The following is an 18,614-nucleotide window of genomic DNA, read 5'->3' as shown; positions in this document are numbered from 1 at the left end:
AGGGCTCGGTCTAATATGCATCTTCTTCTTTAATAAACATTTTTGGTGGCTTTATTTACAAAAAGATATGTAAAGCAATATTTACAAACATGTGTTTTGAACAAGGGCTTAAGCAGACAAGAACAGAAATACAATAATTTGAATGGAGCACAAAAGGGTCCCTCCTTTTGTTGTGGTTTATAGCAAGCACAGTTAGATGAACGGTACCACATAGTAATATGCTATAATATTACATCGCCACAAGAGGGTGCACATCATCTACTCAAGCATTTCCAAAGTAAAATCATTTGACATTTTTTCATGAATCAATTTCAGAGGCTGTAATACACATATGTGTCATTATTACCAAAAATGTGTCCTTATGTCTTTTCAATGCCTTTTTCAAGTAAAAAGCAAAAGATTGTAGCTTGATGAACCCACTTTGGGCTGTTTTGCATTTGGTCCAGTGTCTCAACATTTTTGCACTTTCACAAACTGGAAATGCTGTTTTTAAATCACCAAAGACAATAAATCTCATGTCCTCTTCAGTCATATTACTGAAATAAACTCCATGTGTCAGTTCTTTCCCTCATCACAAATGGAAAAACATGAATAAGCTTCTCTGCTCTGAAAAGGGGAGCTGTTTCAGACTTACGTTTTCACCATTCATCGGGGCAGATATGTACAAATAAATAAATGTCTGCCTAAGTTTTTACATTCAAGCCAGCTGGAGGCAACACAGTGCCTTCAAATATGACCCTCCTTCAAAGCAGCTCGCAGGACACAATCATTTTAAAGGCAACTTCAGGAGGAGTCACAGTGAAATTCATATTCAGCAACAAGAGGTCGCCATACGAAATAACTCTGCAAATGTAGTGCTTAGGTCACGTACTTATATTACACTTTACAAATAAAGTAGGAAACTGTGAACTCACTCTGGAGATGTTGGCTGGTTTCTGATAAAACACAAATCACAGGGACAACACCTCTATGTCAAGCATGGCAACAGTGTACAGAGGTTTTTGGCAAGCCGATTTACACCATGCACAGTACCGTTGTACACACTTGTACACAGACATCAAGTCAACAAGTGGTGTGGGACAAAGGTCTAAACAGCAGTACCTTGACGTATGGATTGAGGATGCATGTTGCTGGTTGGAGCACTGCAGTAATTATGCTTTTTACTCTTGTTTTTTTACTAAGTAGCATCTCTATCGTATTTCTTTCTACAGAATTACTGTATTTCAGTACAATTTTGAATAAAAAATTGCAGACACAATTTACCGTACCCTATATTACCCATCGCCCACCTAGGAGAGAGGCGACAGATCCTTTTACAGCCACCAACAACAGCATTGTAGAAGTACCCTCCATTAAAAACATGACAGGTTGACCGAAGCTGTCGTAAAACACGACAAATATCCACAGCAGAATACTCAGAAGAAGAAAAGATCAATAAAACACAAAGAGTGGCCTTGACAGACAGCCACACAAACACACCTGGTACATCAAAGTTAAACCCATGTACAATATCACAGTGGGATATGAGGTTGACATTTAAAAAAACATGTTTCTATCTAGTGCAACTCTCCTCTCTATAGACTGTTTAACAAGCTAAAACAAACAGCAGTTGTTTCATCGATTATGATTTCATTCCCCATTATTTAACCCCAGTTCTTACCCTGATCTTTTCAAGACGACAGCAAGAATCCGTTTTCAGAGCTTACTGGCTTGACGAATGATACAGCAGCCAGGCTTATTCTGCTAAGCCAGCTGATGGATGACAGTCAGTAATGATGCTGCATGGCTGTGGAGGTGTCCTTTCCCATGCTTTGAGTTTACAGGGTTCCCCATTGAGCTGGAATGAGGGACGATAGGTGGGTTCATGTCCAGTCAGAGGATCCATGCCAAACATACAAAGAAAGATCTGTCAGTCTCTTGATCTGCCTTCTGACTCGGCTCCTGTTCTGCGTCAGTGGTTCCCTTGGCTAGTTTTTGGCTAAAGATGCCTCTAATGGCAATGCTGAGACAAAGGAGGAAAATGTTACGCACACAAAAAGGAGGATCAGGTGAATGTAGGGTTAAAAAAAATCTTTAAGTCGTACAATTATGACAAGTCAACATTATGTCTCACCGGAAGATGGACGTTGATGCAGTGATCAGAGCAGTGCGGCTAACAGTTCTGCATACAGACATAAAAAAGGGCATAGTGATTACTCGTAGTTAATACAGACAAATGTAACAGAAATGTTTGTCTATTCTGGTTTTCTATGCTTTCCACATGAATCTATAGATGGCAATGTCGAACAGTCAGTCCGTTCAACCCTTTCGTCCGGACTCAAATTTCAAACTATTGGACTGATGGCACAGATTTTTTTTTAAACATTCATGGTTCCCAGAAGATTGATATTATTGACTGGTGATTGTGAATATCTTTGATGATCCCTTAAGTGCACATCAGGTCAAAATGATGTCCAATAACTGCAAAACTAAAGACATTACCATCAGCCCAAGATGTATTTTGAATTAAGAGCAAATTATTAAATGTTAGCATGATCCGACCCATTAGAAGTTGCTAGTACTGAAGTTGACATTTTCAAAGGCCAAATATATCACATGAAACCCAAAAAGGTGTGCAAATGTTCATACTTGACTTGTAAGTAATACATATTTGTTCTCAATAATGAACTCAATTTATTTATTTATTACACACTTTTTGGGTAATATACATTCCCCTTAATCTCAAACTATCTACCTTTAAATGGGCCCAATTATGCTTTTTGGGGGTTTTCCCTTTCCTGTAGTGTGTTAAATGTTTGTGTGCATGTAAATGGTCTGCAGAGGCTACAATCCCAAAGTTCAAACCAGAGGGAATTTCTCTGCCACACACCAGTGGCGTAACTATCGACGGTGCAGCCGGTGCAACGCACCGCGGCCCAGAGCCGGCAAGGGGCCCATGCAAAAACTATTTTTTTGTTGTTGTTTTTTTTGTTTTTTTTGGGGGCCCCAATGGCATTGACCGGTTCACGCAGTCTTCAAAGTAACCAAGCAACCTGAATTCATTTGTAATTTGTCTGTCCAATGACCTTGCTCCCTTTCATGTCATGTGATACCTTGCGTGACGAGCGAACCGTTTAATCAACCTGTACTGTACTGTAGCTAGCAGCAGCAAGTTCGGTAGCATTATAAAAAATGTAATAGGTTGCATTTATAATGTACAGCAAACCAAAGCACAAGAGCAGCGCTCAAAAGAGAAAGGACAAGAGAGAACAAGGAGATGTAACAGCTAAACTGACAAAATGAGACCGTTTTTTTTGTCATACATTGTCCTTGAAATCGAGCGCTAACGTTAGCAATGTTCACGTGCAGTGGCAGCCGGAGGCTAACGATAGCTCACCTGCCTCACCACCATCATTGCCATCTAGCTCCACAAGTGAAGCTGTATCCGTGGCCGTGGCTGTGTCTGGATTTGGCTGTGCCCGGCGGTGGTCCAACAGTTCCCCCAAGGGCCCCAACCGATAGGGGACTCTATGGCGCTATTGAGACCCCCGACGCCAAGATCAAAAGCTATATTATAGCAACCGGTCTATGTAGGCCTACCGGTCCATTCCCCAGAGACAAACATCAAGGAGACAGGTTTAATCCTCTTCTTAGTTCGCTGTGCCGTTGTCAGTCTGTGGTGGTCTGAGGCCAGGGCAGGTTGTTGTTGATAGCCTATACATGTGGCGCTTCTGAGTGGTTGTGTATGTCCGAGCATGTGTGAGTGCATCAGCATGCGCTTATGTTTGGGGCGATGGGGGGGGGGGGGCCCCAAAACAATATTTGCACCGGGGCCAATCACAACCTTGTTACGCCACTGCCACACACCCACCCTTTTACACAAAGGAACATTCTTTCAGTGACTTTGTAAAACATGGAGGACCATCTGAGCGTCCCCTAATGAAGAATGACAAGCAGGTTGTCTCACCGATGAGGAGCGCTCTGTCTTGGGCCGGCTGTCTGTCCCTTTGGGCTCCGAGCTCTTCACTCCATCCGGTTGCTGCTGCAGACGAGACGCTGCTGGGAAAGAGGCAACACAAGCGTGGCTGTCATAGTTTATAAACTCAAGCACATAATGCTGCCAGCTGTTCTATCACAAAAAGGATATCCAAGCATGCAAGAGAATAACGTTCTAGAGTGAATCGTCAGTCATTTAAAAAGAACAGCAACTGTGTGGAAATTCCAGATTAGTCAGCAATAATGTACATTTTAGAATATATTAATTTAAGAAGAGTTTGTAACACAGACTGGTCCTTCTGGTGTTGGCAGTGAGTTCCACTAATGCAGTTAAGGCGAGGATCAGCAGTCAAGGGTGTTTGGATATTAATTGCTCGGGATGTGGAGAGTGTTATTCTTACATCCGCTCCATTTTCCCCAGATAGTGTTGATATGGGGCCCTTGTGAACTTGTCTCTCACACCTTCAGGCTATCACTGTCCCAGAAATATGAGCTCTTTACTGCTTAACTCACCTGGAACACTCCCCTGGGTTGCACTGCACGAACTGTCCTCCATTGAGCCGTACGTAAATGACTCTCCCTTGAGTGGCGTAACACAAGACGCACTTTCCTGTAGGAAGGGTAAAGGAAGTTATGTAATATTTTTACCAGAAATGTTTTAAAGGAAATGCTGACAGCTTAATTTTAACCACAGCTCTACTCCAAAACAGTATTGGCATTTTCTATACTTTTGACATGCAAATGAAAGTAAGCAAAAATATATAGATTACTATGGGATTCATGTTGAGACCTGTCGTTACTGGGATGAAGTTAAATCCATCAAACCTTCTCACATTAAGGTAACCGAAAAGGAACAAGATTAATAGCTTATTATTCCCCACAGTAAACATGAGCTGAATGATAAATATGTCATCAGCTATGAGACGCTGCCTGCGGTTTTGGTTTTTGGGAAGTGGCATGCATATATGTACTTTCATTATGTGTTGTCTCTCTGCCTGTCTCCACCCACCAGTCCGGTGTCGTACTCCTCCTCTGCCTCGTGCTCCTCCACTACGCTGGCAAAGCTGCTGGCGTTGGAGGAAGAGCGGGAAAGGTCCTGCGCCTCGGGGATGGACGGCGCCCTGCAACACATCGCCAAACTACACACCTGGGTCACTCTGACCGCAACAAACTCCTGTGTTTCCCATACGGTAAATGTATTTAAAGTAGGACAATCAACATGTTTTCTTTATTTTTGTTCTACTATTCCCTCCAAAAGTATAATTAATTCATCATCTTCATTTCACAGCACCTCAGGTAGCACTTTAAAGCAACGTGACAGCAGTGTGTTTGTCGGTGCCAGGTTATTGCGTAATCTAAAAAGCTGTTCTGTAGTTAATGCAACCCCCAAATTAGATTTCATCAAGGACTTGGCAATACCCCAGACCAAGTAAACTAGTTTTCCAGCTAAACATGTCACTCAGCACTATAGTCAATTCTAGAATATATTGTCTCACATTAACTTTAGTTTTTGCATATATATCATTATCTCAGATTTAAATGTCGAAAATGATTCTATTTTATTATTATTATTTGTATTTGATCTACACTAGACACTGGCACACATTCTGCTTTGCAGGTGACTCCTGCAGAATAGGATAAGAGTGTTTTTGGAACAACAATAAACAAGAATGTTAGAGACAATTGGAAAAATATAAGGTGAATTGTGTAGCTTCATTTAAGTAAATGGCCCAAAAATGACTATGACTATGAGGGTAATCCTCCATGCAGGGTTGCTGTTCCATTTAATACAAATATTCCCTATTGACTGACCCAAGGGACCATTCATCACAAATATCTTGTCAATGTACGTAAATATAATAAAGTATACTATTATATTGTTGATTAAAATAATATTCACCTGTTCCTAGTAGTAGGGAATTCAGGAGAGCTGTGATTGGAGGAGTTGTCTGATCTGTTTTCCAGAGAGAAGTGGATGCCCTCCGGTGTCCTCTGGGTGCTGGGTGACACCTCTCGACTTCAGGACAAGAATGGAGATTGACATATGAAAATGCAGTCAGTTTACTTATTTCATATGATGACACATTAGACAAACTCTTGAGGAATGTTTAACACTTTCATATCTTCTGATCATGTGCCTTTAACTGCCACAGACTGCTGTTTAACTTTTGTTTAAAGTTTGTTTTCCCATTGAAGTGACATGCACATCAACTGCTGCATCACAAATATAAGTCCCCATTTTAACAACAAGTTGAAGGCAGTGTTATCTAAATGGATTGTGTGGGAGTCTCTAAGTGCACTTCATATTTCGGTTCATGTATGAACGTGTATGTTTTTTCACAATGCACTTTTATTCAGCAGCAGGTATGCTTGTTTGGATATTACTGAATGCATTAATGAGATTGTTTATTCGGCCATCACATTATTTCCATGCACATTTCAGATTTACAAAAAATATGATAGTAATTAATATGTGGGTGACAATTGCATGCACGTATCCTGGGCAACCCCAGCTGCTGTTAATGTCCCCACAAGGAACAACAAATACAGTAAAGTATTTCAAATCCCCATTGTTTATCTAAACAGCCCAACAAAAAGAGCTTGCAAGACTTAATTTGCTCATTTTCAGTCTCATACTTTTTTACCCCCCCCAGAACATGTTTACATGCTTTGATGTTTAAAAAACACTTTATTGGCCGCCGGACAGTTCAGTGGTAGGAGCTGGCGGCCAAAAGGCGGTCACCACTGCCTAGTAAGTCAGTCAAATCCTGAGCCAGCCGAGCATTTCAGGCAATGTCCTCCCCTCTGTCTCTCCCTTTCAATAATAAGATCTCCAATAAAAGGCCCTCTGGTCCAAAAATAGCCCACATACACTTACACTTATTGTCTGTCTGAATATACGAGTAATCACCCTCTGTCTGAAACCCTTCCTTTAAGTGCCTGTCTGTTTAAGCCCCCCTTCTGGAAAAGCCCATTGTGCTCTCATTGGCAGGCCAGAAACAAATGGTAGACCCTTTAAAAGTGAGTTCTATAGCACTTGTTGGAGATAGTTTGATGGGGGGCCTTATTTCTATAAGCCTGCATGTGACATAGGAATGGAAGCTCCTAAGGCTTGTTGATTATCATGTTATCTCACTAGGCACTCCAGATCGCCAAATGTGTGTACACAGGCACTTAAATAGAGAGTCTTTCATAATGTGTCCAATTTTAACAGTGTGCCTTCTAATGGCTCATTTCCTCATTGTAATGCACTGCTTCCATCTGTTGCAACACTATTCTGTCCTCACTACCCACTCGCTGCGGATCAGCTGTGCTCTGTCCTCTCACCTCCTCTCTTGGACCTCCTGGATGTTCTCGATGCCAATGGCGCTGCTGCGGCGGGAGCTGAATGGGCCAGATTTTTTCCTGGTCGGGCTTTTCCCAGGAATGATCAATGACTGACGGTGGGCAGGGAGAGGAGAGTCAGACACACGATCGGGGGTAGCGTCATCATTCACAAGCATATGATACATTAAGCTACTGAAGGGAAATATGTGCACATGTAGAACTATGCGGCAAAATGAATTATGGACTGATGATTTGATTAATCCTGTGACACATTAAGAAACATGTTTTACCAATCCACTCTGCTCTGAGATTCTGAAATTAGTTAATATTAATATATTCAAATAAAATTTGACACACGAATTGTTTGAATCAATGTTCTTTCCTTTTAATTTTGAACGCTAAGGTCAGACTGTGGAGTTTAAAAATTCAAAAGGTCTAGTACACACTGACTGTGTAAAAGAACATCAGTGGGAGTGTTTTTTTTAAATGTTTACTGTTCTGTTACAGAGTAGCCATCAGGCTCTACAATAAAGGCTTGACTGCCTAATAAGAACTCATTAAAACTCAAAACAACCTGCCCTGTATGTACCTATGACTTGCACTATAATTTAGTTGGACCCGCACTTCCAAATTGACAAATGATATATTCATTTGAATTCATACAGTCACTTTTTTTCATTTTATTTCTTCATTTCTATTTATTATTATTATTATTATTCTTTAATTACATTTGAACCTATACAGTCACGTTATACATTAAAAAAAAAAATATATATATATATATTCTTACCTTTTCTTTATTTCTATTATTTCTATTATTTCTATTTCTATTATTATTATTATTATTATTATTATTATTATTATTATTATTATTATTATTATTATTATTATTATTATTATTATTATGTGAATTCATATGTGTCCTGCTGTGTTTACCATCATTGCTGTTGCTGCTAAGATACCTGAGTTTCCCTAAGGGGAGCAATAAAGGTTGATCTTATTTTATGTTATCTTTAAAGACCAATTTAAAAGTGAAATTGCGTGTGGTTCAGGTACTATATGAATACATGCATGAATGAAGTTCTCATTAAAAACATTGCTACAAAATCTGAAAACTTCTCACTGCTACAGGAAATAAAACAGGCACATTTCAAACTACGTACTGCTCACTTACATTATGAAAATATGAAACATTAAAAGATAAAAGTAAAGAAAGAAAAAAGAGAGACAAAAACAGTAAACAAGAAGGGAGAAATATACATGAACCTCTTCTATTGTTCCTATTCCTATGGCACTGCCTCGGCGTCCATATTTACTGGGACTTTTCCCTGGAACAAGCAATGACTGAGCCACACAAGGAAAGCACAGAGAGAGAGGAGAGGATAGATGGGAAAAAGTAAGGTGGGAGGAAAAGAAAAGAACACATCATAAGATATCATGCAAACAGCACAAATCATTTTAACAACAAGCTGCAAAGGAGCTTGAAAAAGAGCTAGCAGTACGACTTAATAGAGAGCACAATATCGAAGAAATAGTCAAAAGCTTTTAAAGCAAACTGGGGTCCTGACACAGAGGGGCACAGCAGGAAATAGAGTGCCAAAGAGAGAGCAGGCATGTCGCCCCTTTCTGCCCTGAGGGTTACAGGGTTGCTTAGCGATGCATTCAGAAGGAGAAAAAAGGCAAAAAGGGCAGACAGAATCCAAAGGGAATAGCTTTTAAGGAATAGGCCTGTAAAATGGGGTTAAGTTAGTCCCATTTCAAAGTACTGACAAATCCAAAACGACAATGAATGTCAGAAAAATTGAAATATATTTAAGCCCATCTTTGAACAAATAGGGCGTAGCGTTCCTTGGCTTGTGCCATGCATGCTCTGCAGTCACACATGCACATATACAAGGCTGCAAAGAGAGGTCGTAACATAAACAGAAGCAAACAGACATGACAGAAGCATAGTAAGGAGGGAGGGAGTCTGGGTAGTCATACAGTTACACTAAGCACACTTCAAGGCTGAGGATAGAGACTTAACCGGGGCTCTAAAACAATCTCACATCAAGAAGGAAACCATCTGATTCATTCCACGATGGATACTCTATTCTTCACATCATCCTTGATTTCTAACCTAACAGTCACCCTGTTTGAAGATTATCTCAACAGATGAGAATGAATGATGAAATTAATGATGGTAATTTTCCAAACAAAACCATCATTGATAGGAACAAGATGAGCCGTAAATTAAAAAAGGCAAATAATGGAAGCCACTTTAGAATAATGCAAGGGTAAATGAAAAATGTCAGGAATGAAAATCAGCATTAAATAATAACATCATAATGAGAGTAAGGTGATACAATGTGCTGACAAGGGTAATTAGCTTATAAGAAAGAATATAGGGTAAGCAGTCTGTATTCATCCACTGTGCTGGATATACTGTATACTGTATCCTTTATGTATGATAGGTGGCTTCATGTGAACCAAAACGGGCTACTTACAATCCCTGGGGTTTTGGGGCTCTCTGCGGGATTGTGGGTAAAGCTGCCACTGTGGCTAGTGGAGAAAGTGTTTGACTTCTTGTTACTGAGGCCCATGGCGTCCATAGACTGGCTTCTGCTACGGATGACCCGCTACAGAGAGAAACGAGGAGATACTGTCAGAGGATCCACTTTGATGTTTTGGGGGAAATGCAACTCACCGACCGATTTCTCAAAAGATCGTATACCAAATATATGTGAATATACAAAAAATAAAATTACATTAATCCAAATTAGGTCAAGTTTCATAAATGAGGGTATGTTTATCTGCATTAAATATTCACACACATTGATGGAAGGGCTTTTTAATAGAAAGCGTTGTCACAATATTTAAGTAAAAGGTGATGATAATAGAGTTAATGATGGATGAATTCCATTTAGCTGAATCTGTTTTCAGGGTCTTGAATTATTCTTTGCGGTCTCACTCTTGTGATCACCCTAACTTTTATTATTATTGTTTTATTAAACCTTTATTTAACCAGGTGGTCCCATTGAGGTCTTTGATCTCTTTTTCAAGGGATTATGTGTACATGTGATGCCTATTGTGAAATGTTAATAAGTGTGAAGATCTTTGGAATAAATGTGTTGAATCTCTGAGGAGAACAAATGTGTGTGTACTTACATGTGTGTTTGTTTGTGTGTACACATGACCACATCCTGGTTTGTGCTTGCATGTGTGTACGCAGGACTATTTTCGAACACTTAGGGGCAGTGCCAGTCAACAAGCAGGAGGGAGAAGCTGCGTGAAATAAATGTAGGTTCACAGGAGGTCGAGGACAGTGTAGGCTTTGTACATCTCTATGTATCTTTTGAGGTGTTTTTGTGTAATTAGAGGGACAGATGAGACACAATGTGAGCAAGGAGGACAGCGAGAGAAAATAGGAGAATTTACACAGTTTGAGGCAAAGAGAGGGAAACATATAATTTGTGGAGATTTGAGAGACAGAAAAAGATGCTCTTGATAGTTAGAGAAACAGACATGATTTGTGTGCAAGATTTGTAGAAAGGTATTGTATGCTTGCATGCATAATAAAATAATTGTAAGCCAGAGGCTGGGAGAAAAATTGGTATATAAGATGGCAAAGAACGACTTGTTGTCACAGGGAGAAGGAAAGACAGCTCAGAGGGAAATCTGCCCATGGGTAGACATGCAAACTGCATCATCAGCTCCCTAATGAGGGGTCATTAAATCGTTCATCAGGCACAAACAATCACAGCTCCTACCGCCAAGCCTCAGTGGAGGGGCCACGCTCCACCACCCTAATGTCCATTGATGGAGCACTCAGTCAGAGAAAGTGACTCTCGTACACAACAGGACACCGTGCAGCCCCGAAACCACACCATCATGTAGAAACACAGCAGTCCCAGCCAAGTGAAATCAAACGCCACAGGGCTGTTCTTTTGAGATACTGCACATTTTCTCTGCTTTGTTGCCTCATGTGTGAATACCCAGAATCCCACCCAAGACAGGGAAAGGGAAATAAAAGCACCGTGTGCAATTGCTCTCATGCATGTGGGGTTGCAGATTAACAGGAGGGTGCTGTACCTTGAAGGATTCAAAGAAGCCTCCTCCGCCTGCTCCGGCCCCGTTCTCCAGCTTTTCATCGTCTGCACCCAGACCCATCATGGACTGGCTGTTGATGTGCAGCTCCTCGTACAGAGTCTCCAACAGGGCTGACCGTGTGCGCTCCTGACAACAACAACACACTCAGTCTGCACAGGTACTAACTCTGTCTAAGGCCCAATTCCAAACCGACCCCTGCAACCCACCACACACTTCCACTCCCTCCAACAGTGGCTCTGCATCGGTCCTGACTTCACCTGCTGCATGTCGCAGAACAAGCTGGGTACAAATAGTTCTGTGCAAACATTTACTCGTAAACTGTGCAAAAAAGTTTTAATAATATTACATTTTATATCATTTTTGTTTGAAATCTGCCTAAAAATATCCCTAAAATAGCTGTTTGAAAATGTATGACATTTCCTGTTTCTGCCTGAGATAGTGGAGATTGTCCCAAAGCTGTATTAACCCTCTCCACCTGAAATAAGGGAGCCTCGTTCAGCTGAGAGTGTGACTACATATGGAGCTCACTCTGACACGGAGGGGTCGTTCAGGAATTGGACTATGTCTTAAATTCACCTTACTTCATAATTTCAAATTTGGGTGACAGTGATGAAAATATGATAGGACCACGTCAGGATGATAGACATCAGCGCTATAGCTCACTGGCTTGTTGTCGAAGAATGTTTAGATGACGATACATCTATGTTGGCACTTGAAATCAATTCCTGTTAGGAATAGAGGCAGTAGGGTGCACACCTATTCCAAAGTTGTACACACACACAAACACAGGCACACTTCTCACCTCGAGCGTGGCAAACTTCTCAGCCTTGTAGCAGGCGTACTCAGCATTGATGAGCTTAGTGAAGAGGAACTCCCGGAACTCTGGGCCCTGAGGACGGTAAATATAAGGGAAGGAAAGGCGGAGAGAATGAAGGTTTATGATGTCTGCTTGCAAAGGTGAATCAAGTTTGTGTGACTGCTGACCTTTTTGAAAACGGCAGGGTCAGGCAGAGCCGGCCCAAAGAAAGGTACATCATCCCGCGCTGTCACAGACACCTGGAGGAAAGAGCAGGTGAGCAAAGGCTATGATAAACTGAGATACGTGATGCACATGTACATTAAAAATACAAACTCCTGAAAACAAAAGTGAATGAATATGATTTTTTTTCCGCAGTTCCTTGATACAGTTTTGTCTGTCTTTGGCACCAACCTTGTATGTGACATTGTCCGTACACGCGTTCTCCACCTGCACCACCACGTACCCATGCAGGAAGTTGGACTGGATCATGTCTGGAACAAAGGGCGTGTTCTCCTCCTGGAACACGATGGCTACGATATCATTGCCTATGTGCCTCTTCCTCTGCAGCTGGATGGCACAGATAAACAAAAGTCACAACGGCGGAAACATCCGAGATTACCAGTTTGAGAAATCACAGAAGCAAGCTGGTCGCAGAATCACTGCCAGGATTCGTGCTGACAGATTGACTGGGGATAAATATAGTCCAGGCAGAGAGGTGGACAGGAATCTCATCCAAAAATACCACCCTGGTTTTAGAATTTTATCAGCCAACTTTTGCCACGGATTTAACACAACAAGTAAGTTATATCTGCAGAGCACCTTTACATCTATACAATAAACAAAAACAGTATAAATCACAAGTTCTTGTCACATATATGATGGAGTATAATACACTTAGAAATAACTTACCTATAGGCCCTTATAAATCGACTTTATCTGTCTTTGAGAACTGCCACTGTAAGTGATGTTGCCCCTCTGCTGTACCACGGGCTATATTGCTGAAGTCCCTTTACATGAATGCAGCTGTGACAAGGGGTAGACTATTTCAGGCCTCAGCTTTCACAGGCTGTTGACAGTGTGGGAATTAATGAATCCAAAAACCAGTGGACGCTCTGCAACATTAAACACAAATGGGGATTCTGCAGATGGCTGACTGTCAGCGTCCTATACACTGCTTAAAAGCTGCATTTTCCTTGTTGCCAAAAAGTAAAAAGTTGCCAAAAGAACGCTCGTGTACTTGGAAGACAGTGTGACTGTGCCCAAGTGTGAGGTTTCTATCCAAGCTACTGTATATCTTTTTAAAAACTTGCCAAGCATTAGGAGCACCTTCTTCCTCTGCTGAAATATGAATTTTGTCACCTCATTGCCTTTTGCTTGGAATTCTTATAAAGACGGCTCAAGTGTCAAATTACTTTTTGTAAAAAATTGTCAATTTAATTTATGACTATAAATTAAAAGGACTTTATAGAAGTTGGGGTGAGTATCCTGCATGTAATAATTTCCCAGAAATGTTTTCATACTAGCAGTCAAACCATGAAATAGTAGTGGACATCCGAATGTCAACATATATATTCTGCTCAGCCATCCGAGATTAACCCAAATCACTCCACAGGATGGAAGCTGAGGCAGGTATATCAGATTTTGCAAACGGATACAGTTCGAAAAACAGAACTGCTCAGTCATAAATGTTCTCTGTGCAGGCAGTGTTGGCAAAAATAGCCCCAGCTCTGATGATCCTCCTCAGTAAACATTGTGACACCTGCACTGCCGCAGCATGAGTTGATTATCCTCTGTCAGTCATCAGACTGAAGTCCAGACATCTCACAAAAGCTCCTCACACCTGGTAGCTGTAGTGTCAGTGTGTGCACATATTTACTCTGGAGTTTATAGATTATTCTTCCACATTTAGCAGTCTAATTACTTGTCAGTTGCTGTAAAGTTTACAGTAACTGACTGTTAAAGACAGTCTGTTTGTTCACATGAGAACAATCACCCATCTGTTTCAGGCGCTGGCAAGATTTCGTAATATGCTGAAGTCATAGCAGTCATAACAACCAGACACTTTAAGTCAGAACTGTTTGGTAGGAGTCCAACAACTCAATATTAAATATGTGCAAATGGTCCAGACGTTTATCCTAATCAAAAGTTCCTTATTCTCTTATTTTTTGCTATACGTATGCATTGTTTCACAGGAAAATAAAGTTTTGAAGAGAATTTAGGTTACAATTTGACAGACATAAATGAGCAGCAAGTCATTTGTGAAGAAAATTACAGCCTCACCCGGACCGCATATTTTGATATATCTAATGATAAAGTTATTTTTGTTAAAATGTATGTCTCAGACTGTAGACAGGTTATATTTGGCTGTAGAGGCAGGGCAGCCAGGTTACTACTGCATCATCCCTGAGCTTATTAGCTGCCAGCTTTGATATTTACTTACGCACAGGGGCTTTCTTAGCTCAGAAAAGCCAAATAACATTCCTCCCACTTTCTCTGTGCAGATGGACTACCAAACTCACCAAGGACAGTCAGACACTTAAAAAGCTAACTCAGTAAGCGTGGGGCTGGACTGAGACACTTGACATCTGTTAATGCCATACATCCGCTCAAATCTAATCCCATTCACTTAGATCTGGCTGCATTAATGTTGTAGCTTCTCCCTCCTGAGATAATGCTATGTTACTAAGGTTGCACTTTGCCGTCTTTCTTGAGTTCCCTCATGAATCATGTTATGTGGGTGTTGTTTATGTCCTCTGTTTCTCTTCTTGCCTTGGCAATGTGGACAGTCTGTGCAGGGTTACTGTGGTGACAAAGTTCAAACCACTCAAAGAGGCAGTGCAGAGCTGAGGACTAATGCAACTTACTGCAACATTTCATCAAAGAGATAAAAGTCTCTAGCCACAAAAACCAACAGCAGGGAAACGTGCCAGTAAGAATATTGCATATGCTTTTGGAAAATTGTCAAAACAATTAAATGTCTCGACAACAGTACGGCAAGTGAGGACACCAGACCTAAGAAAATGTGATTGCTTAGAATAATGCACTTTACTTGAAAAGCTCAAGTAAAGAAGAAAATAAACATATTTTAAATGGTCCTATTGTGCTTTTCTGGGGTTTTCATTTTGCTGTAGTGTGTTATTTGGGTTTGTGTGCATGCGAATGGTCTGCAAAGGCTAAAATGTTTTTATATATATTCTTTCTGAACATTAAAGCATGTAAACATTTCACAGTATAGGCACACAATACAAATATGAACCTTAAAGTTGGCATAATAGGGCCCCTTCAAAGTATGCATGCTCATTAGTTAAAGTGATAGTTCAACATTTTAGGATATAAGATAAATTGCTTTCTTGCTGTAGCCAAGAGTTAACATCAATACCAATCTCACTGTGAGCCTGAAAATGGAAAAACTGCTGGCCTTGCTCTGTCCAAAGTTCAAAAACACAATCTTCCATACCAGCACTAATGGACATATTTTTGTATTTAATCTAGACAAAAACAAAGTTAAAATGTGAAACTTGTGGAAGGTAGGGGTCATCCAAGAAAAAGTAATGAACCTTAGCTGATAGAATTGTATTTGAAAATGTTTCACATTTTCGTTTTAGTACCAATAGATTAGGGTTAATTAGAGGTAAGAGTTTTTATTTCCTTCAGAAAGATTGTGGAATCTTTTTTATCTTACTCAACAATAAAGTGAGAAAGTGAAACTATTCCTTTAACCCTGCTTATTGGTGTATTAGTTCAGATTGAGCATCACATGATTTGTCTTGCTTCATAGGAATCCATCATAAAATGTAGAGTTTAAAGCCTTGACATTTCAGCTGTTGCTCTCATCTGATGTGTGGAGGATTAACATGGAGAACTTTATAAATGAATTAGTGAAGGCCATGAAAACTACCAAGAATACACATATAAGTTACCCTGGTAATGAATCATTGGAATGTCATCATACCTGCTGTGAGTCACCTTCCGTGTAAGGCAGCTTGGTGGACACATGGAACATTATGTCCATATTATGGAAAGTTGTGTAGACGGATTCGGTCCCCGTCTGCCCATGAGCGACATCCAGTCCACCCCGAAACCTGAAGAAGAAAAAGACGAGGTGGAGGTTTAAAAAGCAAAGAAGAAGCAAGAAAAAGAAGAGAGTATACAATGGAGGAGAAGAGAAGACTATAATCAGTGACGTCAAAGAGAGGGCTGAGATGAAAAGAGAGAAGATGGAAAAGAGACGAACAAAGCTGTGTAAGGAGTGGAACACAAGAGCATGCTCTCTGAGGACCCAGCCGATCCACCCTCATCCATCATTGAGGGAATGCCAAGGGCACTTCTTCTGCCTACTCAATCACAATGTCAGCAACACTGCAAATATCAAGACACTCTAAAGTGCTTTTTCAGGGATTTATTTGAAGCCAACTCTGATCAATATAGCAAAGTGAATGATGGCCTGCTTCTGGCAGACATGAGGTGAAGAGCTATACTAAGAATTAAGCAACATCATTTAAATCTGCTGCAGAGAAACACTCAAATAAATTGATCTTAAAAGTGTCCAAACCCTTTAAAGTCATGAAGTTCAACCTTGTGGCCCAGAAACTCCAAGAACTCCACAAAGGAGGGACTTTCTTCCATGTTCCCAAACAGCTCCTCTTCTGTTGTCTGAAGAAAAGGACATTTTCAGGAGGAGTGACACATACTACAAAAGCAAAGATTAGCAGTGGTATCTCTGAAGCTCACTCACCTGGCCAAACTTTTGATAAATAACACCAAACTTGAAGTTGTTGCTGATCACATGCTCATCAAAGGTGACAATGAGCCTTGATGCCTGAGGACGAGAGAGCAGCAAGTATCCAGTCAGCTTCATGAGATGGACGTGTCATGTTGGTTGATAGCAAGAGATACTTTTCTTTTTGAAATGCCTACCTTTGGGTAGAGGACAGGATAAAACCTATCCACGTTTACTTCTTCACAAACAAGCTGTTAACCCAAAAAATGAAAATGACAGAATGAAAATGCACTGAAATACAGTTTGTGACTTTGTATTCTGTGTGATAACAACTGCTTACCTTGGCCATCTGAACCACATTGGGGAACTCGGTGAGGCAGGAAATTGGAATCACATCATGGTAGGTTTTTATCTTTGTGCTGAAAGGCAAACAGCTTGAAAAGTCAAAATACTCACTGTTTGGTTTAACTAATCCAAAGCAATCCTCCTGCTTTAATGTTTTCTTTCTTTGATGTTGAGCAATCATGCTAATTAATACCAGTTCAAAGGGGACCTTTCCTATAGATTTTGTATGGAGCTGGGAGCATAATGTTTTTTTACGTGTTGGTGAACACGAATCAATAGATTCAATTAATTTCGTGACTAATAACACGAAATGCCGTGAGACTGGGTTGGACAGGTACATTAAACAGTACCACAAAAACCTTGCCATTGAGTACTGAAACTAATTATGAAATAAGTTGTTGGGATACAAGTTAGGCTACTTAAAAACTGAATTAACTCAACAAGGACATCCACTGTATCGTTGACAATTTCCTCACTACGTGGTAGCTAGTCAACAATGCTAATTTATTATTTACCAAAACTAGTGAGGATACTGACATTGTTTCTATGAAGTCCTGAAGTGCATATTCAAGAACTCTTTTTAGAAGTTCCTTGCTTTAAAATGAGTTGGCTGTACACAGTAAACAGTTAGCATTTTCAACCAACTTGTGGTGCTAACGTTAGCTTAATCGGCTAGCTAAAAGAAACGTTGTGCCTTTATCTGGAATCAAGGTGCCATTTTTATTAAGATTTTTGATTGTTATTCTGCCAAAGTTATCATTGTAGACTACAGGCTAAGAAGAGTGGGGCTTGCTGAACGTCCTAACAATATTAATCATTCTCTATGCTAAAAAATATACCTTGGTGTGTTACAGTGTATAAACAAGACTTATGACTCATAATGTAGATCTTCTAAAGATGCTTTACGATTTGGACTGTGAGTCAGTGCCTTTGAATACACCAGCTGAAGGTGATTGGGGTGACTGTGGGTGTTGCCCACCCGGTGGAAAACATCACTATGTGAAAAATGTTGTGGGCTGAGTGTTACCTGGCAACATGCTCATCCACTCTAAAGCTCCATTAACAAAGACGGAATGCAGCTATTAAAATCTGGAGTGGAGACTCTTTGGTGCTAAAATTAATTCACAGGTTATATGGTGCGCTGAGTTGCGCCTCACTCCCCCTTGTCTGTCTATAGCAGAATGTGAAGCAGGATTTTGTGGGTGAGTAAGTGGGAGCTGCTACTCTTGTGCAACATAGATGAATAGTGTGCTGATTGTAGAGTACTTGGTGGCACAGATTTTAAAGTAATTTATACAGAAAGGTTCAGTGTTGTGCTGTACCACAGAAATATTTTAACAGTTATTTTTATACTCACAA

At 40.4% G+C, this 18,614-nt stretch overlaps 1 protein-coding gene and 1 long non-coding RNA gene across 12 annotated transcripts in view; one reads left to right on the top strand and one right to left on the bottom strand.

The window, feature by feature from the left end:
- Positions 1–11: 11 nt before the first annotated feature.
- Positions 12–18,614, bottom strand: part of si:dkey-166d12.2 (rap1 GTPase-activating protein 1) — a 128,607-nt gene continuing 110,004 nt past the window's right edge. For 7 of the 11 annotated variants that reach the window (XM_034139483.1, XM_034139478.1, XM_034139481.1 and 4 more), the window contains 17 exons: positions 17,251–17,329; positions 17,108–17,161; positions 16,926–17,009; positions 16,743–16,843; positions 16,143–16,272; positions 12,602–12,757; positions 12,376–12,447; positions 12,194–12,280; positions 11,374–11,517; positions 9,789–9,920; positions 7,303–7,412; positions 5,876–5,992; positions 4,985–5,114; positions 4,489–4,585; positions 3,947–4,038; positions 2,114–2,161; positions 12–2,002 (listed from right to left, as the gene is read on the bottom strand). In XM_034139483.1, the coding sequence (XP_033995374.1) occupies positions 2,153–2,161; positions 3,947–4,038; positions 4,489–4,585; positions 4,985–5,114; positions 5,876–5,992; positions 7,303–7,412; positions 9,789–9,920; positions 11,374–11,517; positions 12,194–12,280; positions 12,376–12,447; positions 12,602–12,757; positions 16,143–16,272; positions 16,743–16,843; positions 16,926–17,009; positions 17,108–17,161; positions 17,251–17,329 (1,594 nt within the window). In that variant the 3' untranslated portion in view covers positions 12–2,002; positions 2,114–2,152. Of the gene's footprint in view, positions 2,003–2,113; positions 2,162–3,946; positions 4,039–4,488; positions 4,586–4,984; positions 5,115–5,875; positions 5,993–7,302; positions 7,413–8,568; positions 8,647–9,788; positions 9,921–11,373; positions 11,518–12,193; positions 12,281–12,375; positions 12,448–12,601; positions 12,758–16,142; positions 16,273–16,742; positions 16,844–16,925; positions 17,010–17,107; positions 17,162–17,250; positions 17,330–18,614 lie in introns of all 11 variants that reach the window. The other 4 variants (XM_034139479.1, XM_034139480.1, XM_034139482.1 and 1 more) reach the window with 4 other exon arrangements.
- On the top strand, positions 5,024–7,369 carry LOC117489909. Its single transcript, XR_004556634.1, has 3 exons — positions 5,024–5,165; positions 5,941–6,030; positions 7,284–7,369. It is a non-coding gene; the product is annotated as an uncharacterized LOC117489909 (long non-coding RNA).

This window comes from Trematomus bernacchii, unplaced genomic scaffold (assembly GCF_902827165.1).
Source record: "Trematomus bernacchii unplaced genomic scaffold, fTreBer1.1, whole genome shotgun sequence".
Taxonomy (NCBI): Eukaryota; Metazoa; Chordata; class Actinopteri; order Perciformes; family Nototheniidae; genus Trematomus; species Trematomus bernacchii.
The sequence above is the reverse complement of the archived record's forward strand: the minus strand, read 5'-3'. Positions and strand labels throughout refer to the sequence as shown.